Genomic DNA, 25,276 nt, shown 5'->3' on the forward strand with positions numbered 1-25,276 from the left:
ATGGGCCAATAATCCAGGGGGGGATGTTTTGTCAGGCGAGCAATATGACTCATATCCTGAATCTAGCAGACCACAATTAGTCATATAATATAGATTTGAATGTATTAATGAAGGCATCAAACAAACAAAAAGAAGTGAGGGGATACTCTACAGTATATTTGAATCCTATTCTGGGAATAAATGATAGTTATTCGCCTATGAGTATGATTAAAGCAGGCATGGCAAGCAGAAGTTTAGATAAAAAACGCTCACCCGCTTCCCATTACAAAAAGATTGGATCTCGCCGTCCCGGCCGCAGACAGCGAGAATCCAAAACATGCCAATGGAAGATCAGAAGCAAGCATTCTTATATATAACTGTGGAAGTTGTTCTGGGGAATAATTGAAGTGAAGTTAGTTCTACAAGTTGGGAAAGAAAAAATATATTTGTCCTGCAAAAACATAGTAGGTGGAAGCCTATTTTCCGTAGGGTACTGCCATAACATGTGATAGTTTTAGGTTACTATACTATCCCTCTTGCCAAGCCTCAGCCTAGTAGAAACTACAGGAATATAACTAAGGATTAGTCAGAGTGAGTGTATTTCCAAGTTTCACCTGTAGAGATCAGTTAGTTAGACAGTAAATAAGCACTTTTTTTTTTTTGTTGCTATAATCATTAAACTGCTGCAAGAGAAGTATTTTCAAATTTCTGCTCTGACTGCGGTATGATATCTCCAGTTAGTATATACAAAGCCTCTATACTTATTATAAACAGTGAAACACATAAAAGATAGCTAGTTGTCATACAGTAAAAATGCTAAGAACATATTTAACCTACCAATACATATTAAGATAAGCATTGCTCCTATAGTTGGCTAAAGAACAATCATGTACCTACATAAGATTATGAAATCTTTTTTATCCAGACTTTGTTACTGAGTTTAGAGGTAATAAACTCGCCAACTATCTTGCGAGTGTTAAAGCTTACTGAACAAAACCATATAGTGCAAAACCTCTGGTAGCAGTAAATGTAAAATTAGAAATAGTGTCTTATTAAAGGATATGGAAGTTTGTGTCCTTTTGAACAGACAGTCATGGAAGGGATTGTAGAAATGTTATGATCCCCCACCGTAAGCTATGTACCAAGCAATGTTTATCCCACGCCTGTTTTGTTGCTCAGTATTCCACATTTCAAGCGTTTGCAAAGCTTACATGCAGGACCCCAGGCATTTGGCCACCAACTAATGCCATTCTCTAATCTGGGCCTGGAACAAGATGCGCCCATGACCAGGGTTACAATCGTTAGAAGGGACTTCATATTCCTGCCCTGCGGTGGTATTACTGGATGCGGCCATATAGTGGCCATTTGCTCAGTGATGCGCCAACTCCCCCGCCACCCACACTGCAACTCCCCGTGTCCGCCCCGGGATCCGAGTGCGGGGCAGAAGGAGAGCGAGTATGCGCGGGCAAGGGTACCTCACCTATCTCAAGGTTGCGGTCTGAGCCAGTTGTTGATTTAGAGCCGTGTGTAGGGCAGCTGCCTGTAAGGGGAGCACCAGAGTGCCATGCCGTGACCAGCCCCTCTATCTTGCCGGCAGATTCAAGCGGTATATTCACAGTATCCTCTACATGGGGGCGCCATGCCAGGTTGTCGCTGACAGCCCATGCTGTGTCCAGTGCAAGTGTAAGACGTAGGTGATGTTCATCTAGCAGGGCCTTTAGCAGGGAATGCAGGTTAGTATTGTTAGACTCCATCCGGTAAGGAGAAATGTAAAATCCTCTTCAAGGTAGATGATATCAGCACTATGTGCTGCGTAACGACAGGCCCAGACAGGTCCTGCCGGGGGGTATATTGAAGGCCTCAGCCCTGAAGTTCGCTCCGGGAGCTCGCAGTCAACTCCATCACATCAATTTTGGGCTCATCTGATGAAGGAGCTTAAATGTGACAGGGATCAGAACAAAAACCAAACAGATGAGCCAATTAAACAATTATAATGTTTAAAGGTAGCTAGAGCACTGGAGCAGAATGGTATTATGCGACCTGTCATGGCCGCCGCCCGGAAGTTCCCCCATCTTGGACAACTTTAATATTAAAATAAAATAAAGATCCAGAGTCAAAAGACTCATATAGACCCATTTCGCTATTGAATACACACTATAAGCTAATGACAAATTTTATCGCTATGCGTTTTTAATCTCCATTACAATAAGTGATCCATTTAGATCAAACAGGATTTATGAAAGGGAGAAATTCAGCTGCAAACATTAGGAAGGTAGCGTTAATTTTAGACCATCATAAAAATCAACTTAAAACAGAAAAGTAATCAATGATCTCAGACAAAGCAATAATTTCGATAGCTGCTGAAAAAGCGTTCAATTATATATATTGTAAATGGGATGTTATCCAGATGAATTATTTGGGGTAGAGGAACAAGACAGGGCTGTCCAATGTGGCCTCTACTTTTTAACATTGCAATAGAATTAACTGGCCATCATGATTAAGCAAGAAATTTAAGGCATATTAATCTGAGAAACATCAATTCAACTAGCATTATATGCAGACAATCTTTTATTGTTTGTTAGATAAACGAAAGATAACAGTCCTTGGATTTTGGAAATAATAGATGAATATAGTTCTTTTACTGGGTATAGGGTTGACACCTCAAAATTGGAGATAATATGGATACATAGAAAGAAGGATTCTAATAAGAACAATCTGTTCAAGAAAGTGACCGATTCATTCAAGTATCTGGGTATCTATATTGCGTCAGATTTAGACAAATGGTACATGCTTAATGTCCCCCCAATTTTTACTAATAATAAGGAAAAGTTGCAGATATGGGCTAAATCACCAATTTCATTAACTGGCAGAGTAAACTTGTTTAAAAAGATTGCCCTGCCAAAATTTTTATATATTACCCAAAATATACCTTTTTTGTTTAAAAAAAAAAAAAAAGATTTACGTGATCTACAGACAGCTTCAACAAAGTTTTTATGGGCCATGAAAAAAACAAGGATAGCAAGTAAAAGATTAAGTCTACCTAAACAATATGGAGGCATGGGTTTCCCCAACTTGGAACTATATAATTGAGTTCATTTAGCAAGGATAGTCGTAGAATGGTTTGGGGACACTTCCTATTATTCGGTCTTGAAATTAGTAAGATAATTGATAAAACCTTTTTTTTTAACACACATGTACACATATCAAATATATTTACTTGCCCTTGGGAATAAAAAAACCTAAAACTATATCTACACCTATACGAGCTTGGCAGAAAATATGTTCAAAGCTAGATGAGAAGTTTGAGGTCTCAAAATATTTGACAATAGAAGGTAATCCTGATTTTTCAGAAGGCTTGAATAATAGAGTATTTAAAAAATGGAGAGAAAAAGGTCTCACAGTAATATCTCAAATTATCAGTCAGGACCAACAGGAGATAAAAACATTCCAAAATATAAAGATGGAATTTAATTTAAATAACAACAAATTTTATGCTTACCTACAAATCAGGCACTACATTTACGGCTTGCTTAGAACTTCCGGAAGAGAGTGGAAATGGAGTAAGTTAAATCAATGGATTGGAGTTGTAAGGGCTGGCATTTGTTCTATATCACTGTGGTATTGAGTGTTAGTTGCTTTAAAAGAAGAGGTAAATTTATCATATATAGCTAATGGGTGGACTGGAAATTTGAGCCTCCCAGAAATTAATGCTAGCATGTTTAAAAAATCGATAGAAAGAGTAGAGAGGAATACACTTTCAGCCATATGGAGAGAAGCACATCTAAAGCTCCTCTATCAAGTTTATTATACACCCAAAAAAGGTTACGCGTGGAAAAACAATCAATTTGATAAATGCTCCAAGTGTCACTTAATAGCGGCAGATCTGACTCATGTAATAAGGCAATGTCCAAAAATAAACCAATTTTGGAAGAAAATAGAATTCTGGTTGAACATACATATAGACAGTCAGGTTAAACTTACCCTGGAACAGGTAATATTCTTAGTAGACAAAGATAACTTTGGCAAGGAGTATAAGCTATTTAATGTAGCAATTCTGGCAGCTAGGAATTAAATTATGAAAAAATCAAAAGAGAAACATGAACCTAAGCTGCCTGAATGGATGGATTTTCTGAAAAAACAGTTGATTATAGAGCAATTTGCTACTCCATTGCATGAGGAAGGGCAAGTACGAAAGTTTTTTCAAAATTGTCTCCTCTCATTAGATCACAGTCAGAAAGAGAACAAAATCAATTAATCTTTCGTTTCAGAAATATGGAGACAGTCCTCCTTGGTGTATGGTAGGAAAATAGGTGGGAGAGATGAATAGCTTTATTTTTTTTCTCCTTCTCTTAGGTTATGTCATGGGTTTAGGGGTTGAACGGATGGGTCTAGGGGTTAAATTAAAAAGAAGCATTAAAGTATAAAGCTAAATGTACTAAGTTTGGAAAAATAAAAGAGATTTTTTTTCGTTTGTGATCTACTTTGATGTTAGAAAATGTTCTTCTTTCTGTTTTGACTTATTATACAGAAGAAAATGATATATATATTAATGTATGGCTTAGAGGAGAGAAGCGAGAGAGTTGAAATTATAGAGAACCTCAACTATATTAAGAGGTTTATTAAAGCTGAAGATAAAAACATATTTCACAAAAAGAAGAACAGCCTCACAAGATGATCTCAAGCTGGAGGGTAGCAGGTTCAGGAAAGATTTGAGAAAGCACTTTCCAGAAAGGATGTTTGTTCATAGAATAGACTTCTAGTCAATATCTATGTATGTATGAAGTTTAAGACTTCCATAAGAATTAATAAGGCTTAAACTTTAAAAGATAATGGGCTAGATTACAAATTGAGTGCAAAATATTGCTTCTACATTTGCGTGTGCTAGTATTACAAGTGAGGTGCAATGCGAACATGACCTTGTGTTCACATTGCACAGAAGCATTGTGCTCATGAGAGCACACTTCCATAGTCTCTAATGGGAGCCTCTTTCTGATGCCGTCAGACATGGCATTAGAACTAGCACAGCGAAGGGGATAAGTCGTGCAGCAAATATAAACATATATGTATATGAATCCGATTCTACTCACTGACGCTGGGAGGAACGGCTTGATGCCGCTGCAATGACAAAGCTATGATATATTCCTATAACATGTTGTCTTGATAAAGGCTTGACATGTGGCCAAAACGTTGACTCTGACTTTTAAAGATTTTCTACAATAAAGCTTGGAAAATTTTATATTAAATTCCTAAGAGTGCCCATTCCTACAAGACTATTATATATGAATACATACATATATATTTATGTGTTAATATGTGTATATACAAATATTAACACATACATATATATGTATATAAGCATATACATATATATTTACTGGGAACACATTGCTCCCATAGACAGCAATGTAAAGGCACTTTCAATGGCGTTTTTTTTCTAACATTCCACACCCGTCAACTTTAGCCCCCCAAAACATAAACAAGTAGAAAAATTAATCAATAAACACTGGCACCTAGTTAGGGAAGATCCCATCATAGGTGACAAATTACCTGTAAAGCCAAAATTTGTATATAGACGCTCGGACAACTTAAAAATGCTCCTAGCTCCAAGCGAATTCAAATGTAAAGATAGACAACTGATTCAACAAGATTTACAAGGCAATGAAGTGAATGGCTTGTATCCATGCCATTGCTGTAAATCCTGTCACTATAGCTCAAAAATTAAGGAATTTTCATCCACCCAAACTTGAGAGAAATTTACCATTAGGGATACCATTAGATGTACAGATAAAGGGGTTATCTACCTTTTGCAGTGCAGCTGCAAGAAACAATACTTAGGAGAGACAACTAGGACTCTCAGAGAGAGAATACGGGAGCATATCTGGATTATAGAAAAAGGTAATAAAGACACCCATTTATATAGACACTTCAAAGAAGTACACAATAACAGATTAAAAGACCTAAGATTTTGGGGTATAGTTAAAGTAAAAGCAGATTGGAGAGGTGGGAACTATGAAAATAAACTCCTTAAGAAAGAAGCACAGTTTATTTATAAAATGAAGACCCTGCACCCACTTGGACTTAATTCAGAATTAGATATTACACCTTTTATGTATGATTAGTATCTGATGTCATACACTCATTGACATTGTTAAATAAATAGGTAAATGATTGTTTTTAAGACAATTTATTTTTACACCTCACTATACCCTTACTACCAAGGGGACACCTAAAAACCCAGGTTTATTCCTAGATAATACAGAAGGTTTGTTACTTTTTTTTTTTATTTTTTTTATTTTTGAAACATTTGAATAATATTATTATTATATATTATCAGTGAATATTGTCATAATATACCTATAAATTCATACTTGGCTTCTACATTAAGAATAAGTGCATGTTTACTTGAGAGAAAAGGAATCTTTAAAGACACCTGTAAGGTGAGTGGAAACACAGATTACTAAATTCCACCTTAAAAAACTTGAACTTATAACAGACAAAATCCACCTTAAGACTCATGGAAGTGATAGGATCAAAAATCACACACCCATGGTTAATTAACCTATCAGCAAACAACTATGGCTTTAAGTAGATGGCTATTCTAAGTGTTAACTCATTCTTGAAAAAGCCCCAAGCGTGGGGTGAAACATGTTGAACAAGTTAACCTTTTTTATCCTGTGAAATCTACAATCACCTAGCCACACAGTGGTATACTGGACCCATTGTCCTTTCTTCTACACAGATTTGAAAGACTAAAGACTACACCACCAGCACATCCTGATTGCCTGAAGGGGACTGTTTAATACAGTAGAAAAACCCCAAACAGCAGGAACCACCTATTCAGCGAGACAAAATTACTGTAAGGAGACACAGAAAGGCTTACTGCCAAATACACCCGCTTGCTAACAGCTTCCTCAAACGGATCGCACAATTGGAAATCCAGGCTGCACTTGCCTTTGATCGGGCAAGGAGACACAGAAAGGAGCAAGGCTCATAGCGGAATACACCCGCTTGGTATCAGCTTCCTCAAACGGATCACACATTTGGAAATCCAGGACTCACCTGCCTTTGACGATCATCATCAAGTTTAAAATATTAATGAGAGTGGATCCATTAATACAAAGTAAAGTCCCTTTTTTTGCTCAGATACCTCACTCTAAACGTAGAGTTTTGAGGACTTTCAAGGTACTTTTTTAACTTTTATATTGCTGTGATAATCCACAGCACATAGGCGTTTTCCAGCCTATGAACTCTCATTGCATAAACCACTTTTATTACATCCATTTTAATTGCATTAATTTTATTTATATTAATTTTATATAAAGTTACCAATTGTTAATATACATTGTTCAAGACTGGACGTCCAGATTTTATTATTTATCTTATATTGTATAGTTTTTCTGCTTTTGCACTGTTTTTTAAACAATCTGATTCCCACACAACTGCATTATTTAGAGAGTGACATTAGTCCCTCATTTTATTATCCTAGAAACTACGTACGGTCAGATAGGCATTAAATTTAGCCAGACACTATTGCAATCTGCTTATTTTGAGCTAGTCTTTAGTGTAACCTAGATATATTTACTAAATCTGTGCCATTATATACCAGACACTTGAGATACATATCTATTCATAGACCTAATACCCTAGCTCCTCAGTGCCAGTATATATCCTCTTTCTTCTAATTTGCTTCACCAGGGGTATCTTATTGGGGTCCCCCTTTTATACTTGGCTTTTAGGAATCCATAGCGCCTACACATTTTCTCTCTATATCTCTATGATATATTCCTATGACATGTTGTCTTGATAAAGGCCTGACATGTGGCCAAAACGTTGACTCTGACTTTTAAAGATTTTCTACAATAAAGCTTGGAAAATTTTATATTAAATTCCTGAGAGTGCCCATTCCTACAAGACTATTATATATGAATACATACATATAGACAGAAATGTAAAGGCACTTTCAATGGAGTTCCACCCCCGAAAACTTTAGCCCCCAAAAACTGCTTAGTGCAGTTTCTTTTTTTTTTTTATTTAAAAATGCTACATTTTTTTTCTTTTCTTAAATGGGACTTCACATGTTATTTTTGGGGGCAATTGGGGGACATTTAAAAAATTAACCAGCGGTCTGACCTCTGGTTAATTTTTTAATTGCTAATTGCTACCGCCAAGCTTACAGTAGCAATAACCATCCACTTGTAATGGCTGGTTATTTATAGTGCGCCCATAAACGGTGAATTTGCCTGTTTGCGGACGAACAATAAATTTGCGCTCCACTTGTAATCTAGCCCAATATGGTAAAACACAATGGGCATTCTGCCTTTAATTAACTGTTAAAAACAATACTTCTATATTAACTAAAAAGTCACATTATAATTCAATATTTTATTTACTATAAATTTATGTTTACATTAATATTCTTATAATACGTCATACAAAATATATATGTATAGATATATACAAAAAAATTAAACTTATTTTAATTAAAAGAGACCATTTTACAATTCAAATTATTATTATAATGCATACAATGGGGTCGATTTATCAATATCTTGCGGACATGATACGCTGTAGCGTATCATGTCCGCCAGACATCGCTGAATGCCGACAGCATACACTGCCTGCATTTAACATTGCACAAGCAGGTCTGGTGAACTGCTTGTGCAATGCCGCCCCCTGCAGATTTGCGGCCAATTGGCCAGTAGCAGGGGGTGTCAATCAACCCAATTGTACACAATCGGGTGGATTGATGTCCGCAGCCTCAGAGCTTCATAACTGCTGTTCCCGGTGGAAGGGTATCAGGGGCCATTCGGCCCTTGATAAATTGGCCCCAATGTCTTCCACAATGGGACTCAAATGTCTAGTGAATTAGCTGCTTATCCCTAGTGGAATCCAAATACAGCAACCACAGCAACCACACAAAAAATTCTTCAAATCAAACGTTTGGTGAAAAAACTCTAAATATTATTAAAGAATGGACAAATAACTTCACTATGCTCTTTTAATTATACTTTTAGGAGTTCTTGTGTTTTTTTTATGCAAATGCGCATTTTGGGTGTGTTTTAATTGTTGTTGTTCTTTTGGTTTTTGAACAACCCTTTTAGTTAAAAGGGTTCAAAAGTGTAGGTTGCAGTATTCCCTAAACTTGCACATTGAACAGAGATGTCCCTATCTACCCCTTACTTAAGCCTTCATTAATGAAGCAGATCAGTTTTCTTGGTAAAGAATGTTTGGCATGAAGACTGGAAACTGGCTTTTTCAGATTCTTACATGCCTTTTTAAAGCAACGGAAATGGTCATGACAGGTAAGCAACTACTGGAAATATCAACCAATCAGTTAGCATGTTTGTATTCTTGGAGGTGGACAGTAGAATAGAGCTAATTTCAGATTTATGTACAACTAACAGTATGCTTTTTTTAAAACAATAAATGTTGCAATTATTTTTAATACCTTACACAGTAATTCATTTTAGCCCCTTTAATGGAATCCATTTTTATCAGCTTTTGGAAGAAATGCTGAATTGGTACTGATGGGAATTTAAGATGCAGGTATCTAGCTATCATCTATCTATCTAGATATATCATGTACAGAGTTATTTAAATGCTATGATGCATTTGCGTTTCAATACTGTCATAATGAAACTAATATATTGTTGAAAATGACATTAACGGTTGCATGCAATTATGTGTGTAAACATTACATCTTGTGAAAGAAACACATTCAAAAGAACCACAGTCTGTTGCCAAAAAATCCACCAATTTGAAAAAGGAATAATAAAAAAAACAAGTTCATCTCTACACCTGTTTTCACACTGAAATCTTGCCAGAATGTCTTTGGCTTTTGTCCGACTGTTCAGCTGTATTGCCATGGAAACCTTTGAGTGCAGTGGAGCGTACACTCTTATTACCCCCTCAGGTACATCACAGTGCTGAAACATAAAAGCAAAATACAGCTCAAATTATTTGCATGGCAATTTGAATATAAATATTTTGGACTTACCAATGAAAGGGAAAAAGTATCTGAAATTTCATTTATTAGAAGTGATAGTTACTAATGGGAGGTAAAAATTGGCTTTAATATTATGATACTTTCATGTGAGTAAATTATATATATATTTAAATAATATTTTATAGACGCTATATAACAAAGTATAAAATCTGACTCAGTATAACAGTCTTCATAAAATACCTTTGCAAATGATAGTAATCTAATTAACTAACTACTAAATAGTCTATGCAGTCTATAAATATATACTTTATTTTAGCACAACCAAAAGATAATAGAAAACACAAAGCACTTGACGTTTGTAGACAGACTAATATGCTTACAACCGTCCATGGTCCCAGAGATAGCTATACGCCAACGTTAATGAATAGCTGACACAAGCTTTTGAAACAGGCAGCACTGCTTCAAAGCCAATGTTTTTATTTTAACAGTCAGCAAAATGTTGCTCCTACATAACCCCAGCATTAAACAAATATTAATTAAAGACCTATAAGATTAATGATCATTTTTTACTGTGGAAAACAAAAAAATAGAGAAACTAAATTTAAACCTGCAAGAAAACGTTGTTAAAGAGTAAAATATTTTGAGCGCATTTGTTTCTCATTAATTTAATCTCTCAACTGCTGAGCCATTTCCACTGCTGTGCTGAGCTGTTTTGGAGTTTTTAAAAGCTGCTCACATTTAATCCCATCAGTAGGGCATTTTTCAGTGAGAATCCCACTCATTATATAAATATTGTATAATATATATTTTTTTTTTTTAGCAAACCAAACAGATTAAAACTATATGGTTATTTTATGAATATATCATGATATGAGATGTGAGAGCTGCACAACAAAATGTGTTAAAAATTTATATTTTTATTAACATTTTAATAAATGAGGTTGCAAACAATAGCATGTTTTTTCCCCTAAACTCTATGGTTGAAAGAAAGAAGGGGTCATCCTCATATAAATAAGGGCCTTTCAGGATAGATTTTTTTTTTCTTCAATTCTCTTTATTGGAGACAAAGAGGCCCATTTATCAAGCTCTGAATCGCCAGGCCACTGCTCCATAACCCTGTCCTGCTCTGAGCAGGCAGACAGGAATCGCCACAATTCAACCCGATCGAGTACGATCGGGTTGATTGACATCTCCGATTGGCCGCGAGTCTGCAGGGGGCGGCGTTGCACCAGCAGCTCTTGTGAGCAGCTGGTGCAATGCTGAATACGAAGAGCGTATTGCTCTCCGCATTCAGTGATGTCTGTCGGATCTGATCCGCACTGTCGGATCAGGTCCGACAGACATTTGATAATTTGGCCTCATTGTATTACAATATATATAACACAATGCAATAACAAAGACATGCTTTTCACAAATAGCATAGCCACATAAAGACATAGAGGCCGAATTATCAAAAGTCTGTCGGACCTAATCCGACGCTAATCCGTGCGCATCAGGTCCGACAGACATCGCTGAATGTGGAGAGCAATACTCTCTCCGTATTCAGCATTGCACCAGCAGCTCACATTGGCCGCCCCCTGCAGACTCGCGGCCAATGGGCCGCCAGCAGGGAGGTGTCAATCAACCCGATTGTACTCGATCGGGTTGAATTGTGGCGATTCCTGTCCGCCTCATCAGAGCAGGTGGACAGGGTTATGGAGCAGTGGTCATAACTTGTGTTTCTGGCGAGTCTGAAGACTCGCCAGAAACACGGGCCCTCAAGCTCCATTCGGAGCTTGATAAATGGGCCTCATTGTAAAACATCATCTTAAATACCCAGGGAGTTCAGAGTGACTCGTTGTTGCTATTCCTTAACTGCAAAGTATATTACAGATGTCCATGGGAATAATAGTCTTTCTCGTTTATAAATTTATGCTTAGTAGGTGCAAATCGTGAAAAAAATAAGATCCCAACAATTGTAAAACAATGTGCAAGATACATGAGAGGAGTAAGTCGTTTTTCAAAAATAGATAATATCATTTAAGTAACAAGGTTAATTTTCCAAAATTTTGCATAACCCTTTAAAAATAAAATAAAACCATACTACAGATATGGCGACCTGTGGTCTGACTGTTATTTCATTTGTTTTCAGTCTTGTTTATACACTTCCTCTCTCTTTGAAATAAATTAATTAAAAATTATCATATAAGAAACACCATTCATCTTTTAAAGAAGCCAATAGCATTACTTCCATTTGTGCAAAAGACAAAATAATCTGTTTCTGCAAACTAGTATCCAAAGTTTTAATATATGGTTGCTATTTTTTTTTTTAACTGTCTCATCCTATGAGCAGTATTTGTCTTAGTATCTTGTTGCTCAATAAACAGAAATGTGTTCTTTAATTGGGTAATGTCAAGTTTTGTAAATCTCAGAGATTTAGAAGTTTCCTAATTTAAAGACTATCTAAAGTATGGCAAAAACAAAAGGATGCCAAAAATGTCTGTCCTCACTTATCAATTTATTAATATAGTGTTGCATCTGTAAGTATGCGTAAAAGTGGGTATTCCCTGAACGACTTAACCCCATGAGTAGCGTGATCCAGATCATCCTCAACCAGTCTAATACAGAAGCCTCCCACTTACAAAATGGGTATGTATCTATACCAGGAGAAGCAGAATAAATATTTTGAATAAGGGTTTAGAAAAGGGATCGAGAAGGGGGCGGAGTCCGGCCGTGCAGGCAAATGGCCGCAGTGTGAATCAGCTCCGTGCTGGGGAAAAAGACCCAGGACTATATACCTGCAAGAATCGCTTTACAAAGTGGTACACAGGCGCCTAAATATGTGGGGACACTAACCGCTATGACATGAAGGCAATTTGACAAGCGACTAAGCTAAAAACGGACTGTTATTTAGCCGCAAAGGAAAAACGACCGCCGCCATATTGGAAAGGGCCGTGTGCGAGCCATGCGGACACAGATACCGGAGCCCATCTCAGACTCAGCTCATATATGGAGGTAAGCTGAACCAAATGAAACGCAACACATAACGACCGCACAGCGGGACAAAGGGCCATCTAATGTTACATATTAGCACCGTCAGAAAAAGAAGTATAACGCCCATAAACTTAAAAGTTACCTCGAATGCATGCCTGATTAAATGGGCCTCACTATGATAGGAGAGGAGGGCATAAAGCACTGACCCGAAGATATAAGACCCTGAATAGCAATAACGTAACAGGGTGTGGAGTGCACACCCTGCTCTCAGTAAACCATCACAAATGTACACCACATCTGACCGTAAACTTTCAATGGGGCATCACTAACAACTTGAATGGTTATTATCTACTCCTCCAAACAATAATCCTGGGAAAGGGCATACAGGTCAACTGAACACTCTCCAGTACTTAAGCAAAACATGACAACTAAACGCTTGAATAAAGGAGAGAAGCTCCCGAAAAGCCAGACCAATGTGCCAGTCTCTGTGAGCACATTCTTTCAACTGCCAGACACAGCAACCAACCCTGCACATCAGACTGCAAATACTAATGAGACTCCTCATGATTTATCAAGCGCTGCAGAATTACAGATAGCTACCTCTTATATTACACAACTAAAACAAGACATTGCTAACCTGCCATCAAAAGAGGACTTTGCCTCCCTAAAGGCATTAATAACTAAAGAGCTTACCTCCATGAGAACTGACATAAACGCCTTAGGGTGCAGAGTAGAGGAAGTAGAAGACACGCAAACTACCATCTCTGAAATGGTGGGGAGCCTAGAAACACATGCCAATGTTCAATCCTCACAAATAGAAACAATGCAAGAAAGAATTGAGGATCTCGAAAACCGCAGTCGGCGGTCTAACTTAAGAGTAAGGGGTATACCAGAGTCAATAAAAAGCTCTGAACTTAGAGAATATATGCAGAACCTCTTTCACCATCTGATGGGGGACCCAGATATACCTGATATGGAACTGGAAAGAGTACATCGGGCTCTGCGCCCACCTCCACCAACTGGTGCACCCCCTAGAGATGTTATCCTTAAATTTTTGAGATTCACTGACAGAGAGGAAATCTGGTCCAAATCGAGACAACTGAGGAAAATAATGTATCTGGATCATGCCCTACAAATTTACCCAGACCTATGCCCAAGCACTTTACAACGTAGAAGAGACGTCCGATTTATCACCACTGCACTACAAGAGAATGATATCAAGTATCGTTGGGGGTTTCCCTTTAGTTTAATGGTATCTAAGGAAGGCCAGATTCACACCTACAGAGGGCCTCAAGACCTGGAGTCTTTCTCAAAGGGCTTGGGCCTATCAATCCAGCCGCCTCAACTATCTGAGAAGTCTCCTGACAACACAGCTTCATCATCACATCCCTTGGCAGGGACACAATGGCACAAAGTTGCTAATAAGAAGAGGAAAGACAGACTGAACTCATGATGTATTATTGAAGGACTTAATTGTCTCCCAAGATCCATGGTTGGGTGAGATTGGTGTAAAAATCACTTGTCATGCCTTTATTATCTGTTGTTGTTTATTTTAACTACAGGCACTCATTTGCTTGAACCGCCCACAAAGACAATTCTAGTGACTATACGAAGTAATTACGTTATATATGGATAGTTTTAACCTGTCATAACCAGGCCACTCCTATTGTGCAAAAATATATGAACCATGTTACTTTTACCCACTTATATCATCCTTTCAATGGATGTTAAATAATTCCACTTCTGCCTGGGCCTAAGTACCCGGCTGACCCCACATCCTATTAGGATAACTGTTTTGCCGGAGGGACTATCCCTCAGCCGCTCCGGCGATGTGTTCACATGTTCTAATGTTTACTCGTTAACTTTTGTTTTTGTTGTTGTTATCCTTGATGTTTGTTTTTGTTTTACACATTGTGCTTATATAATCACACATACCCCTTCTAATACCTGTATATTGATTTATATGGTATGGCTCCTCACTCTAACACCTACTCCCCATTATCAACAGGTGGACACTAGCACCACTACCAAGCGACAGATCGTGATCATACTGACATATAATGGCTCCCAATAACGCACAGCTGCACATCATAACAGTTAATGCTAAGGGCCTTAATTCCCCAAACAAAAGAAGTATAGCTATTAAGGATTTTAAAGATAACAAGGGGGATATCATAATGCTGCAGGAAACCCACTTCCTTCACAAGAAAGAACCCAAAACATTTAGTTACAAGTTTGGAGAGGCATACTTTGCATCGAACCATAGTAAAACCAATGGGGTGGGAATCTTAATTAAACGAGGTATACCCTTTACTCTATTTAGCTTAACACGAGATCGAGAGGGCAGATATTTAATCTTGACTGGCAAACTCTATAACACAATAGTCACAATGGCCTGTGTTTATGCCCCTAACACCCAGCAGGACATCTTTTTCAAACGCCTTTCAGATGCCATACTTGAGATTAAAAGGGGTCTACTGATACTAGGAGGGGATCTTAACGTCTCTCTCAACACAGCATTAGACACATCAACTGGGCTCTCCTCAACACCAAACCGGGTTCTTTATAGAATCAAACAACATATTAGAGACCTAGCAGTACACGACACCTGGAGGATACATCACCCGGTAGACCGCCAATATACCTTCTTCTCCTTTCCACACTCCCGATTTTCCCGCATAGACTACATCCTTTTAGACGTGTCCTGCTTGTCCATGGCAATAAGGTCAGCGATAATCCCCACAGGCTGGACGGATCACTCTATGGTGACCTGTTCTATTGAATGGCCCTCAGCCCCACACTCCACATTTCTTTGGAAATTAGACAATAATTTATTAGACCACCCACTGTACCAAGAAAAAATAGAGAATCGTCTGCAAGAATACTTTCAACTAAATGTAGCATCCATAGATGATTTTAGACTTATATGGGAAGCACATAAAAGCACACTTAGAGGGGATCTTATCAGTATACAGTCCCATAATCATAAACAACAGTGCACCGCACTACAGACCGCACTGAATAACATTACCTTGACTGAGGAGAAACTTAAAAAAACACCGACAGACTCGACATTGAAAAAGGATTTACAGACGCAGAGGGAAATAGTTGGCACCCTTTTAGACAGAGATTGCAAACTACTTGCACTCAAACTACAACAAACTTATTATGACAGCGACAATAGATGTAGTAGATTGTTAGCACGCAAATTGAAACGACGGACTCACCGCTCATATATTATGTCTATCAGTAGACCAGGGAAAGGCATGGTATACTCTACCTCTAGCATATCAGAGACATTTCGCACATACTATGAGTCCCTCTACAATTTACCAACTGTTCCCCCTACTGACGCAACTAATATTAGCCTCATAGAATCTTTCCTCAAGGACTTCGACATACCACAGATCACCCAGGAACAAAAAGAATCCCTTAATTCCCCTTTCAATATGAGAGAACTCCTACTGGCCATAAAAGACCTACCGACCGGAAAAACCCCTGGCCCAGACGGCTTCACTAACTACTATTATAAAAAATACAGTAAGATTCTAGCTCCACACATGCTGACCCTCTTTAACTCCATTTCCGGTAAAGAACCATTCCTTAACAATTCCCTCGCTGCACACATAACACTAATCCCAAAGGAAGGTAAGGACCACTCAAGAGTCGAAAACTATAGACCGATATCACTATTGAACACCGACGTGAAAATATATGCCAAGCTGCTGGCGACCCGGTTGAACGCCTTACTCCCAAATTTAATCCACGCTGACCAAGTGGGCTTCGTTCCCACAAGGGAAGCCAAAGACAACACTGTACGAGCCCTTAATTTGATAGATTATGTTAATAATCGTGGTGTCCCAACTGTGGTAATATCCACAGATGCTGAAAAGGCGTTCGACCGGGTCAACTGGCAGTTCCTCCGGGTGGTCCTTATGAGAATGGGCCTTGGCGAGACATTTGTAGATAGGGTATTTGCAATGTACCACTGTCCGACAGCTAGAATCCGGGTAAACGGATCTCTATCAGCCCCATTTGTGATATCTAACGGAACTAGGCAGGGATGCCCGCTGTCCCCGCTCTTGTTTGCCTGCGTAATAGAAATGCTTGCACTTAAGGTTAGAAACACGGTAGACATTGAGGGAGTTGAGGTTAAGGGACATCAACATAAGATGCTTTTATATGCAGATGACGTGCTTTTTTTCTTGACGAACCCCAGACAATCTATACCAGAATTATTGAAACAGCTAGATGCATTTGGAAAGATTTCAAACTTTCTTATCAATCAGAATAAATCAGAAATCCTAAACATAAACATACCAGAAGGGGATTTAATACCTATCTCACGTATATGTACATTTAAGTGGCAAAAAAGCAAACTGAAATATCTAGGGATATTTTTAACCCCAAAGATTACCCAAATATTCGAGACAAATTTCCTACCACTTCAATCATCAATAGTATCCACCCTGTCTTCCTGGCGTAGAAAACCTCTATCCTGGATAGGCAGGATCAGTGCCATTAAGATGAGTATTCTACCAAAAATATTATATATTATACAGACACTACCCATAGCCCTTCCACGCACTTTTCTTACGTCCCTGCAAACTAAAATATTTGAATTTATATGGAACAAACGACACGCTCGGATCAATAGGAAAGACATGTATCAGACACTAGATAACGGGGGAATAGGGGTACCTGACCTCGTCGCATATTGGAAGGCCACACACTTACAGAGAATAGTGGACTGGTATACTAACTTTGACTTTAAAATCTGGGTTCGCCTCGAACATGACATAGCCGGTACATTGCATTTAGGCACAAGATGCTGGACACCATCAATTACTAGATCACCCCAGATATACGTCGCACACACAGTACAGGAGACCATGTTGATATGGGAAAAGATATTAGTAGAGCACCCCAACATTTCGTCCACTTACTCTCCCCTTACCTCTTTCATCTCTAATAAAGAATTTACCCCTGGCCTAGTAGCAAAGATAAAAAATGACACACAACCGGACAGGGAATTGATGATGTGCCACCTAGGTACTGAAACTCAGCTGTTCCCTAGAACGGCCCTAACCGAACAAGGCTTTAATTGTTTCAGAGATTGGTATTTCTATATGCAGTGTTACAATTACCTGTCAGGACATCCGCATAAAAGGAATATGCTGAGGCCACTAACGACATTCGAGTCCCTATGCCATAAAGAATCTCCTACAAAACACACCTTATCAATGATTTATGCACTACTGAAACAAAATCCACCAGGTCACACCCCTCACTTCATCAACAGATGGGGGGAGGAATTGGGAATTCAGATATCACACATTGACGCCTCTAAGATATTTATAGCCATTAAGAGATCCGCCACATCTAGTAATCTCATTGAGTTAAACCTGAAAATTCTCCATAGATGGTATCTTACTCCATCAAGATGCCAGAAAATATTCAGAGAAGCCTCCAACCTCTGCTGGAGGTGCCATGATCAAATCGGCCATATGGCACATATCTGGTGGCTTTGCCCCAAAATAACCCCAATATGGGATGAAATCTCAAAGGAAACATCAAAGTTACTAGATAAAGCCTTACCAATAGACCCACTCTTGTGGCTGTTTCACATAGTCCCCAAAAAATTCACTTCAGAACAAACTAAATTATTTAACATAGCAAGTAACAGCATCAAGAAACTAATAGTCAAGAACTGGAAAAGTTCTATAATTCCAACCACTGCGCAATGGGTTCAGGAGTGCAATCGCACTATACAGCTAGAGGAATACCACTACCTTAAACAACGAAGGTTAGACAAGTACATACAGATTAAGATTTTATGGGAAGAATACTTGAGGAATAAGTTTGATACCAATAGGATATAAAACACTGAAACATACGACACTAGATACTGTCAGAGGAGGTGGAAACCGACCATGAGATACCAGAGGGGGAAAACATGAGGAGCAACAGGAAGCACAATGTGTTGTTTTTGTTGTGTTTGTTGTTTATTCGTTTAATCTGTTACTATATGATTTATTGTTCATTACCTTTCTCACTACATGCATATTTGTAAACAGCACTGTACATGTACAACCCACACAGCTGTAAAGTCATATTGACTTGTAATCCTATCAAAAGTGCACTTACGATGTATAACTTTATTATTTGTAAAATAAAACTATTTTTGAAAAAAAAAAAAGAAAAGGGATCGAGAAACCCAAGCGCTTCAAGGTATCTAACAGGTGACTCCATTCCATTCTGTTGAAGGCCTTCTCAGCAGCAAGTGATAGCAAGAAGGTCTCCGACAGGTCCTGTGTCTCAGATCTCTGCCAAAAATGACTTGCCTAAGATTTATTACATTGATACATGAATCCCATTTGGTCAGGGTGGATACGGCTAGGTAGAATAAATTTAAATATATCAGCCAGGATTTTCAATAAACCTTTAATCAATAAACTTTTTTGTCAGAGTTAAAGAGGCAGTCAACACCAGAATTTTTGTTGTTTAAAAAGATAGATAATCCCTTTATTACCCATTCCCCAGTTTTGCATAACCAATACGGTTATATTAATACACTGTTTACCTCTGTGATTACCTTGTATCTAAGTCTCTGCAAATTGCCCCTTATTTCAGTTCTTTTGACAGACTTGCATTTTAGCCAATCAGTGCTTACTCCTAGGTAACTTCACGTGCGTGAGCTCAATGTTATCTATATGACACACATGAACTAACACCCTCAAGTGATGAAAAACTGTCAAAATTCATTCACATAAGAGGTGGCCTTCAAGGTCTAAGAAATTAGCATATGACCCTATCTAGGTTTAGCTTTCAACTAAGAATACCAAGAGAACAAAGCAAGATTGGTGATAAAAGTAAATTGGAAAGTTGTTTAAAATGACATGCCCTATTATTTTGGATTGACTGTGCCTTTAATTTATGAGATTGGGCAATAAGAGTGTACACTAGCTTGAAGTTATATTTGAAATAGTCTAGTGAGCATAGGAGTCACCTAGGATTTCAACATTTCATAATACTCAATAGGTAACCCGTCAGGACTTTCTGCTTTCCCATTTGCTAAAGAGGCAATAGTCTGTTGGATCTCGTATGTAGATGTAGAGCTGTTCAAGGAGTCTAATTAATCCTTGGTCAGAGTTGCGTGTAATAATCCGAAAGAGCCTTCACAATAGATTCCAGTGTTTTATGAACTTTCTTATGGAATTCCAGTAAGGTGATATGTCTTAAAGACAGTTTTGAATTGTCTAAGGAAGACAGGAGTCTACCAGATTTATTGCCAAACCGGTAATATCTTGTGTCCAACTTTAGCATGGTGCTGAAGAAAAGAGTCCTCTTTACTAGCTAAATATCTTTCCCACAATATAGTTGAAGGGGCTTCACAATAACTTTGATATGTTGCCTTTCAGTATAGTTATGTAACTTTGCTGTTCACGTAGGGCCCCCCATGACCTTCTATGTAAGTAAATGGACATTTATTCATTGCAGGTTATCATTATTACCATAGTAATCACACATATATGACAACTTATATAAGGGTTTTATAGAGAGGATTCTGGGCTTTAAAAAAAGGAGTCTCTGGGCCTTTTATAAGTGCCTAGGGACCCCCTCATTTAAAAAAAAAAAAAAAAAAAGGCACTAAAATTTTAATAGACAAGGTTGTAAACAATGGTGTGTGATTTTTTTTTAAAGCTCTATAGTGAAAACAAGAACTATCCTAAGACTATCCTAATATAATTTAGGGCTTTTGGAGTATTTATATAATGTTGAGCTACACACAGGGGCTCCCATGAGCCTTTACTTAAAAAGGCACTTTTATTCACACCAAGTAATCACTATTACCACACCTGGCTATTAAAATGTATATAGGAGCTTTATGTTAAAGAAGGGCTTCTGAGCATTAAAACAGGGGAACTTGTGGCAAATGATTTAAATATCACAAATGTTTTAAATGATGTGATCAGAAAACATTGTGCTGTTCAGAAAACATTGTGCTGTTCCAAGAGAATGAAGAACATTTGCTAATAGGAGTAAATTAGAAAGTTGCTTAAAATTGCATGCTCTATCTGAAATCACAAAAGAAAAAATTTGGGTTCAGTGTCCCTTTAATTATTTATTTTGTTTAGTAAATTTTAGACAATTTGAATATTTGCTTGTTTAATAATTTATCATAAATTTTAATAATTTATCAAAATTTGGAAAAACAAAATATATATATATATATATATATATATATATATATATATATATATATATATATATATATATATAAAAAGAAGCTATGTAGATGGAGGGCACTCACAGGGCTTTATACAATCTGTATTCTTTATTCATAATATCATTTTCACATTTTAAAGAATGTCGACGTTTCGGCCTATCCAGAGGCCTTCTTCAAGACAATTCATAATCTTCAATAGTGCATGCCGCACTGTTAGACAAACTTCCAACCAGAAAAACGTTTTTCTTGTTGGGAGTTCATCTAACAGTGTGGCACGCACTATTGAAGATTATGAATTGTCTTGAAGAAGGCCTCTGGATAGGCCGAAACGTCGACATTCTTTAAAATGTGAAAGTGATATTATGAATAAAGAATACAGATTGTATAAAGTCCTGTGAGTGCCCTCCATCTACATAGCTTCTTTACATTCTTAACTGAGGATTGCACCCAGGCACAGGCAACACAGGTGTGGAAGGAGTGCTAGGCCACCGGCTACATAGTATATATATATATATATATATATTCAAACACATATCTCTTACACACTTACAATAATAATAACACATTACTTGTTCATGAATTGTCTCCTTGTTTACCCATTATTCTTACCTCTGTGTAAGGCACCATAGATACATTACTATGCTCAGACGTACTACTTCTATCTTATAGTTCTTGATTTATTTTGTGCAGTGTTGCCCCAACTGAAATAAGCAGGTGAACTGCCGACTGATTAAATGCATTATCTATATATTATAAATGAAACGTTGTTAAGCTTTTTTTATTATATTTATTTTATTTATATATGTAGCGCTGCGGAATCTGTTTGTACTCTACAAATAACCGATAATAATAATAATATTATATTTTTTTACCTATAAAAATAATGTGAGTACCCCTATTGGATAGTGGGTGTTATACATACAAACACACACACACATATATATATATATATATATATATATATATATATATATATATATATATATATATATATATATATATATACTGTATATAAGTATATATAAATGTTAATATATTAGGCAATTTTACATCAAGGACAAGGTCTTAATTTGTGACTGAACTTTTTCTCTGTTGTGACTAGCTGAATTCTTCGAAATTGATGAACACGCTGCTTGTTTTTCTCTACTGCGTTTCATTAGGTTAGGCTTAGCTCTGTAATGTCTTGCTGAAATCCTCTTGGGAAATCCTCCTTACCAAGAGAATAACATGGCATACTATTTGTCCAAAACCACTTTGTTGCCATTTGCCAGACTTGCTGTATATAACTCTCTCTGTAATAAAGCACCATGTGCACTTTCTTTGCCATGTTCTACCTAGCTATCAGGTAGATTACGAGTTTTGCGTTACGGCTTTTAACGCTGAAAAAAATGGTAATTCCAGCGTAATGGCCAGGAACGTGTCGGTATAGCTATTTCGCAAGCATTTTAGCCTGTAACGCAACGTCCATTCCGCACTCCAAAAAAATAGGTATTTTTGCGTGGGATTTTTATACCGCCGGTATTACAGGTTGTGCAGTGAGGCTAAAATGCTTGCGTTACAGCCTATACCGACACGATCTATACTGCCACCTGAGAGCAGTAGTTATGGATTTTGTGTAACAAAAATGTTTCACAAAACTCATGACTAAAATTTTACAAAGTACACTAACACCCATAAACTACCTATTAACCCTTAAACCCCTACCCTCCTGCATTGCAAACACTATATTAAATTTATTAACCCCCTAGTCCGCTGCCCACCCACATTGCGGCTATTAAATAAATGCATTAATCCCTAATCCACTGCTCCCCGACATTGCCGACACTATAATAAAGCTAATAACCCCTAAACCTCCAGCCTCCCACTTTGCCGCCACTAAATAAACCTATTAACCCCTAAACCGCCGTCCCCCCACATCTCCGCAACTAAATAAACCTATTAACCCCTAAACCACCGGCCTCCCACATCTCCACAATGAAATAAACATATTAACCCCTAAACCGCCGCCCCCCCACATCGTAAAACACTAAATTAAGCTATTAACCCCTAAACATAACACCCCCCAACTTTAAATTAAAATGACAATATAACTATCTTTAAAAAATAAAAAAACTTACCTGTGAAATAAAAATAATTCTAACATTAAACTTTTAATTAACCTAACATTACTATTCTAATAAAATAAAAAAATACTACCAATTAAAATATCTAAAATTACAAAAAATAATAAACACTAAATTACGAAAAATATAAAAACACTAAGCTTACAAAAAATAATAAACAAAATGATCAAAAAATAAAAACAATTACACCTAATCTAATAGCCCTATAAAAATAAAAAGACCCCTAAAATAAAAACAACCCCTAGCCTACAATAAACTACCAATAGCCCTTTAAAGGGCCTTTTGTGGGGCACTGTCCTAAGTTAAACAGCTCTTTTACCTGTAAAAAAATACAAAGTCCCCCCAACAGTAAAACCCACCACCCAACCAACCCCCCAAAATAAAAAACCTAACTCTAAAAAAACTAAGCTACCCATTGCCCCTAAAGGGGCATTTGTATGGGCATTGCCTTAAAAGGGCATTCAGATCTTTTTCAATGTCCTTAAAAAGGGCATTTAGCTCTTTTTCAAATTGCCCAAAGCCTAATCTGAAAAAAACACCCCAAAAAATAAAAAAAATACCTAACACTAACCCCAGAATATCTACTCACGGTTCCTGAAGTCCGGACATCCATCTCCATCCAGGCGGCAAGAAGTCTTCATCCAGGCGGGAGACATCTTCATCCATCATGGAGACGTCTTCTATCTTCATCTTCTATCTTCATCCCAGCGGCGTTGAGCGGAGAAGACATCCAGCTCGGAGCGTCCTCTTCATATGGTCCCCGCTGTACACTGAAGCTTCAATGCATGGTAGCCATTTCAAAATGGCGTACCTTGCATTCCTATTGGCTGATTTGATTCTTCAAATTCAAATCAGCCAATAGGATGAGAGCTTCTGAAATCCTATTGGCTGTTCAAAACTTCCAATATGATGAGAGCTACTGAAATCCTATTGGCTGATTTGAACGATTCATATAGAGCATACCATTTAAAAAAACTTTCCAATGTATTTCTTTTATCTAGTTTTTTTCTTCTCTTTGTATCCTTTGTTTAAAATTATACCTAGGTAGGCTGAGAAGCTGCTGATTGGTTGCTTCACATATATGGGTCAATCCATCTCATGAGGTCCTAATTTTTTGAGTGATTACCTCTGTGTATTGGTATTGCAAAACCATCAATTTTTTTTATTTTATTTTACTTGGTTTAACCACGGCGGCCATTTTTGTGTCATGGTGCAAATTTTGGTTATACAGATGTTTATGGAACCTCAATATTTCAGCTCAAGATAGTCCTAGCTACATGGAATATCCAATGATCTCTAGAACACGTTACAAGGTACATGTACATATATAAACATATTGCACATTCTTGTTCCTTAGACTTAGAACTTAAAGGGATAATCTACTTGATTATTTTTATTGTTTTAAAAGATAGATAACAACGTTACTACACATTCTCAGCTCAACCAACATTGTTATCTTAATATACTTTATAACCTCTAAACCTAAAAATCCCTGCCTGCTTCTAAGCCCTTTGCTAGCTGCCTCAGTGCATTTTATTAGCTTTTCACAGCCAGGCAGCGCTAGTTCATGTGTGCCATATAGATAACATTGTGCTTACTCTCATGGAGTTATGTAGGAACCAGCAGTAATTGGCTAAAATGCAAGTTTGTAAAATGCACTGAGATGAGGAAGCAGTCTGCAGAGGCTTAAATACATGTAATCACAATGGTAAAACATATATTAATATAACTGTGTTGATTATGCAAAACTGGGAAATGGATAATGAATGAATTATCTTTCTTTTTAAACAATACACATTTTCAAGCAGACTGTCCCTTTAAGTTCAAATGTAATGATTGCTGAAAGTTCCACTTTTAAGGGCCGATTTATTAAGTGTTGGACAGACATGATTCGATGTAGCTGATCATGTCCATCCGACATCGCTGAATGCCGACAGCATATGCTAGACATCGCCAGAAATCAACCATATCGAATATGATTGGATTGATTGACACCCCCTGCTAGTGGCTAATTGGCTGCGAATC

General features: G+C 37.4%; 1 protein-coding gene across 1 annotated transcript in view; it reads right to left on the bottom strand.

Annotated features, from left to right (window-relative positions):
- ARHGAP28 (Rho GTPase activating protein 28) overlaps positions 1-25,276 on the bottom strand; it is a 413,070-nt gene that overhangs the window by 18,377 nt on the left and 369,417 nt on the right. Inside the window, 1 exon segment of the mRNA XM_053715862.1 lies at positions 9,778-9,905. Coding sequence (XP_053571837.1) covers positions 9,778-9,905 — 128 coding nt within the window.

The sequence above is a fragment of the Bombina bombina genome, chromosome 5 (assembly GCF_027579735.1).
Source record: "Bombina bombina isolate aBomBom1 chromosome 5, aBomBom1.pri, whole genome shotgun sequence".
NCBI classification, from domain to species: domain Eukaryota; kingdom Metazoa; phylum Chordata; class Amphibia; order Anura; family Bombinatoridae; genus Bombina; species Bombina bombina.